This window comes from Rosa rugosa, chromosome 1 (assembly GCF_958449725.1).
Source record: "Rosa rugosa chromosome 1, drRosRugo1.1, whole genome shotgun sequence".
NCBI classification, from domain to species: Eukaryota; Viridiplantae; Streptophyta; class Magnoliopsida; order Rosales; family Rosaceae; genus Rosa; species Rosa rugosa.
The window spans coordinates 1,809,615-1,815,916 of NC_084820.1; the positions used below are offsets into that span (position 1 = coordinate 1,809,615).

At 40.4% G+C, this 6,302-nt stretch overlaps 1 protein-coding gene across 1 annotated transcript; it reads left to right on the forward strand.

Annotated features, from left to right (window-relative positions):
- Window positions 1–3,665: 3,665 nt before the first annotated feature.
- On the forward strand, window positions 3,666–5,309 carry LOC133709537 (protein SRG1-like). Its single transcript, XM_062135317.1, has 4 exons — window positions 3,666–4,094; window positions 4,209–4,456; window positions 4,545–4,872; window positions 4,961–5,309. The coding sequence occupies exons 1-4, from the start codon at window positions 3,684–3,686 to the stop codon at window positions 5,195–5,197; spliced, it is 1,224 nt and encodes a 407-aa protein (XP_061991301.1). The 5' UTR covers window positions 3,666–3,683; the 3' UTR covers window positions 5,198–5,309.
- The last annotated feature ends 993 nt before the right edge of the window (window positions 5,310–6,302 follow it).

Consider the following 6,302-nt stretch of genomic DNA (forward strand, 5'->3'; position numbering starts at 1 on the left):
CATACAACCCACTAGAGTGACACATAAGTTTCTCTAATACTCGTTTATGTCCGTAGTTATTAGAGGTAATGCAAAGGAATTCTTGTCCATTCTCACAATGTGTTTCCACATGAAAACTATTGGCTCTTTATATAAAGTTCGGAATTTAACACATGTCCATGACATTGAATAATAATGCGACACTTTATTAATAAGGAAAATAGTCAATGATTACATCAAAGTTTTCCAAAGTCTATTCCATAATAAAATCAAACTTTAGACAAATTGTAGTTACTCAATCCGTTTGGTAACTCCAATGAATATGACCAGGAAAGTAGAGAGATGTTGGTGGAGCGAGGCTCGCTTAAGTACCCCGATCTCAATTACTTTCCTAGACATCATACTACATTGGATGCGCCACATGAGAAAAAGTTTTAATACAATTGTCATTTGACTAAGGCACATTTGCCATTCTTGGAAAATAGAAAGGACTATTCTAATCAAAGTCTGCGGCATCCTCGTGCTCTTTATCTGCAGCTTTGAAGTCCTCAGTGGTGAGAGTGATATCTTCACCATCTTCATCTTCAGCAAGATTGATATCTTTACCTTCAGCAAGATTTATATCTTCATCTTCAGCAAGATTGGTTTCTTGCTCTCTCAATTGCCTATACTCCTTGTAGCTTGCAGCTAGTTGGGTACTTGCATGGCATTGCTTGAACCAATGCTCAATTGATCCACATCGATGACACATGTCATTGTGGTTATATCCCTCCATTTGAGGTGCAGGTTGTGCACGTTGTGGATATTGCCTAGGAGGGTTGTTGTTACCACCATGTCTCATGGTGCGACCTCCACGGCCCATGGTGCTACCTCCACGGCCCATGGTGTTGCCATATCCACCTATTGCCACCACGTGTGTCCGCTCTAAAGTTGCGGTTTCCTTCTTTATTGGGGCGGTTATATGGACCCATATGTCCTTCATGTCCCCTGTTATTAGGGTACCGCTCCTTGCGCCCTCTTTTGGGTGCATTATAATTCGCCTCACGAACGCTCTTGGTTTCAATGGGCATTGGATTATAATTCTTTACAAGGATGTTGTCGTGCTTCTCAGCTACTGACAAAATATTGATGAGCTCATTGAACCTTGTAAGTCGTCCAGCATTAAATTCAGTGCGATGCTGCTTTGATAGTATAATTGCTTGGACGGGGAAGGTGGAGAGAGTTTTCTCAATTAGCTCTTCTTCTGTGAGAGGTTTTTCACAGAACTTCAGCATGGCCTTTAGGCGAAGAGCTTCTGAATTGTATTCAGCAACAGACTTGAAGTCTGAGAATCGTATATTGTTCCACTGAACCTTCAAGTCAGGGAGGAGGGAATCTTGGATATTACCAAAGCGCTCTTCTAGCGCTGCCCATAGGTCTCTTGCATCTTTGATTGACATGTATTCCAATCTGAGTGCTTTATCCATATGGCGTCGCATCAAGATAATAGCTTGTGCGTGCTTTGTGGGTGTTCGTTGGAACACAAGACCCTCGTTAGGTACCTGGATTATGGGTAATATCCCTCTCGCAGTGAGATGGTTCTCAACGTCGGTTACCCAGCCATGGTATTCCGAGCCTGTTGAGTCAAGTATTGAAAAGTCGAGTCTAGGTTCATTCGACATTCTGAAAAATAAGAAGAGAATATATATTAGTTTCGGAGTTTAAACTTCCACGAAAACTAAAATAATAAGATTTCCGAGCTATGCTACCAAGAAATCAATTTCCAAGAATATTTGGATTAGACCAAAACAATGATGTTTGCGGACGCTCTTAGTCCGAATATTATGAACACTCTTAGTTCATTGATTACGAACGCTCTTAGTTCGTTTAGCGTGAATCCCCACGATTCCGCTTTTAGTTCAAAAATCGATGCTTGCGGACGCTCTTAGTCCGAATATTATGAACACTCTTAGTTCATAGATTACGAACGCTCTTAGTTCGTTTAGCGTGAATCCCCACGATTCCGCCTTTTTGATTACAAGTCCCTGAAAAGAAGAGAAAAGTAATACAAACTCAAAAAACAGGAACTTTTAATAAGAAATACCTTGAAATAGTGTCGCCGGAAAATTTGTCCGGAAAAGGTTGTCGGAGGTGACTTAAAAGTCGCTGGAAAAAATCGAGAAAATTGTCCGAAAAGTCACCGGAAAAGTGTCCGGAAAGTCGCCGGAAAAGTGTCCCGAAAGTCGCCGGAAAAGTGTCCGGAAAGTTGCCGGAAAAGTGTCCCGAAAGTCGCCGGAAAAGTGCCCGACAGATCTGTCAACAGATGTGTCGACAGCTGCTCGGCAGCAGCTCGGCAGCTGCTCGGCAGGTGTCTCGGCAGCTGCTGCGCAGCTGCTAGGCAGGGGCTCGGCAGGTCTTCGGCAGCAGCTCGGCAGATTCTTTCGGCAGCTCTCGGCAGGTGCTGTCGACAGCTTCTGCGCAGCTGCTCGGCAGGTCTCGGCAGATGCGCTCGGCAGCTTCTCGGCAGGTCTCGGCAGGACTCGCTCGGCAGCTTCTCGGCAGATCTCGGCAGGGCTTCTCGGCAGCTTCTGCGCAGCTGTTCGGCAGGTCTCGGCAGCGGTCCGGCAGCACTCCAAATTTTCCGGTGGCCGGTTCAGGTAGTTTCCGGCCGGTTCTTGAGATTCTGAGGCCGGTTCTGAGCTTCTTGAATCAGGGGCTTTGATATTTGCTAGGGTTTGGAGGTTTTTTGTAGGTTTGGAAAAATGACTTTGATTGGATTATGAACTTCCTCTACTCTTGTCAATTTCGATTCTAATTCTAGAGCAATTTCGTGCTGATAACGTGTTTGAGGAAAAACGTAAATTAACAGGAATGTAGAGAGAGTAATATTGCAGAGAGAATGGAGATTCATGTGTGTTTATTCATCTCATACAAGAGGGTATTTATAGGAATACATTATAAGTGTGAAAGCTCAAAGATAATCTCAAGCTTGGTATCAACTTGATTTACAGCTGCAGCTCAATCATGGTAGCTGTGATGATGATAATTACCATGCTTGTTGCCCTTTGGCATAAAGCTTGTCACACAAGTCTCTATACCTATATTATACACTCAAGTACCTTATCTATACACTCAAGTGCCTATTTATACATGATATAGACATTTATACTATGACTCATATATACTACAATATGATTCATGTATACTACAACATCCTCGTATTTTTCTATTAGCTCCGTTTGATTACCGAATACTAGATTAACAACAAGAGCATGGGGTCAAATAAGAATTTTCTGAAATTATTTATATTTGAGTAAAAAAGTACTAGTTGCTCACATCAGAATGTGCAATTTAGTTCCGAGCTAGTCTAGTATGCCGACACCTGTATTTCGTACTGATAATCTTGCATTTTTTATTTTTTTTTGATACAAACTGATAATCTTGCATTAAAACTCCAATATCTGCTTTTCTTTCTTTTTCTTTAATTTTAGACACTGAGACTAGCAACACTTCTAGATCTGCAATACTATTTTTTTTTCGATACAGAACAAATGCAACGACAGTCGACAGAGCAACAAAGTACCTTCCCTAGATAGGCCTGAACCAGAAAGACATCTGGAATATTATTACATTATAATTATGCATAGTTGCATATTTTGACTGCCTACCAAGATACAACATATTAAAATAGGATCGACTCGGTTTCTTATTTTCTTGGCCTATATATGATATCACCCTCTCTCTCTCTCTCTCTCTTTCTCTCTGATCTGAATACAATAAAGTCCAATTCTTCTGTCATTTGCTTATCAATTATCATAAGAGCACTCAGCAATTGGCAGCTAAATCTACAAAAAAAACCTTTACAACATCCACACAGAAAGAAAGACATGGCTGAATCTTCCACTCCTGCCAAGGTCGAGTTATTAGCAACCAAAACTGTGCAAGAGCAACTCACTGAAGGAGAAGTACTGGTGCCACAGAAATATATTCTCAAAGATGGAATCCCACTTCCAAATGCTTCTGTTGAGTTGATGGATGTTCCGGTTATTGATCTTGGTCTCCTCGCACCTTCCTCATTCAGTATGGAAGAATTTGACAAACTCAGATCAGCTCTTACCAAATGGGGTTGCTTTCAGGTATGAATTCAAACAACTTGAGAATCTCTTACAAGTTAGAAATCTAATACCAACTTCTGTGGTGGTTGACTTACTATGTATAACAAATTTGAGGCTGCTTATTGTGTTTTCCAGGTAATAAACCATGGAATGACTCCTGAATTCCTTGACAAAGTCCGTGAAATCACGAAACAATTTTTTGCACTTCCACTGGAAGAGAAGCAGAAATATTTGAGGCCAGCCGACAACATTGAAGGATATGGGAATGACATGGTTTTTTCAGAGCAGCAAACACTTGATTGGACTGATAGACTATACCTTACTGTATATCCACCAGACAAGCGCAAGCTCAAGTTTTGGCCTGAAAATCCCAAATCTTTTAGGTAACATATATGGTCAGAACTTAGAACTCCCATTTTTATCATGCTATTGAAAGACGGTTTTTCATCCTATAAATGATGTACACTGCAGGGATACTCTAGACCAATATACCAGTAAGTTACAGGTCATAACAGAAACTGTCCTTAAGGGCATGGCGCGGTCATTGAATTTGGAGGAAGATTGCTTTCTGGACAAGTATGGAGAACAAAGGAAAATGGATGCCAGGTTTAACTTCTATCCTCCTTGTTCAAGGCCTGATCGCGTACTAGGTGTCAAGCCACATGCAGATGGAACAATAATCACCCTTCTGTTGCAAGATAAAGAAGTGGAAGGTCTTCAATTTCTGAAAGATGGTCAATGGTTTAGAGCTCCAATTGTTCCTGAGGCACTTCTAATTAATGTTGGTGATCAAGCAGAGGTAACTAAAGCTTTAAATGTCTTTGTATCTCAATGTTTTGGCTAAGACCAACTAATTGCCATCAAAACCTGTTCTTTGTGATGCACAGATATTGACTAATGGACTGTTCAAGAGCCCAGTGCACAAGGTAGTGACAAATGCAGAAAAGGAGAGGATTTCTTTGGCTACGTTTTGTGTCCCGGATTCAGAGACAGATATCGAACCCTTTGAAGGCCTCATCAATGAGTCAAGGCCAAGGTTGTACAAAAAGTTGAAAAACTACGTTGGCATCTATTTTGAATACTACCAGCAGGGAAGAAGACCAATTGAAGCAGCAATTATATAACCTTGATTATGCATCTCTTATGGCTTGTAGCAAAAGATGAATAACTTCAGGTTTTATTACTCAGAAGATAGTGGCATGAATCCTAAGAAATAAATATTTTTGTTTTCTTCTATTTTATCTTAATTCAGTTCTAATGGGATGAAGATAGAATTGGAGGAGCATAATCTATCATTCAAACCAAGCAAGCGATTACTAGACACCAAAAATTGTTGGCAGGAAATGCTTCATATTGATGGAAACAAAAAGCAGGAAATAATACATCAGCAATTTGGAGTTCCACGTCTACTATTCTAATAAAGATACAACATCACCAGTAGTCAGTAGCAAAGATCGAGGGAAAGCCAAAATCTTGACAGTTTAGACACATCACAACTTTGGATAATGGCAATGTCTTCTTACTGATCCATTGTCAATTGCTTCTTCATGCAATGCATTCGACTTAAATAACTCAGTTGTCTACTGTTGCTCAAGAACAACCAATCCCACAATCTCTTCCTCTATCAATCTCTTGAACAACTTCAACCACAACGTGCTCCAGAATTCACTTCAGATAAAGCTTATTGTGGAACCAGCGTTAAGCAGCTCGATTGCAGACTGGCAACAACACTCCTATCCCTTAAAAATATAACATTGGATGCTTGGTTCCATATCAAAATTAGCATAATTTGTGTCACACAGTCCTCCCAGTAATCAGGTTCTCTTTGTATTAGTTGTCTAAGTGTCAATTCAAAGGATCATACAATTGGAAGACACAGATTAAATTATTAAACTCATATTTCCCCAAAGAAAAAAAAAAAAAAGGTTTCTGGTCCATCATTCTTATTTTGAACACTACTTTTCTGCTGACTTACGAAGCACAGGCTTCAGATATCCAGATGTGTTACCTTCTAAGTAGAAACCTTCGCCAGCAAATTATTCCTGCTGCAGATACAGTGGTGTAAAGGAGTCCTTCCATGGAAATCATGCCTATTTATGTTGGCCCCAAATTTCAGCAACAATTCGAGCATCATTGCATTGACAGAGTGACAAGCCAGATGCAATAATGAACAAACTTGAAGGCAGTTCCCTTGATCATTGGAAGTCTTGATTCTCTCACATGCTGCTG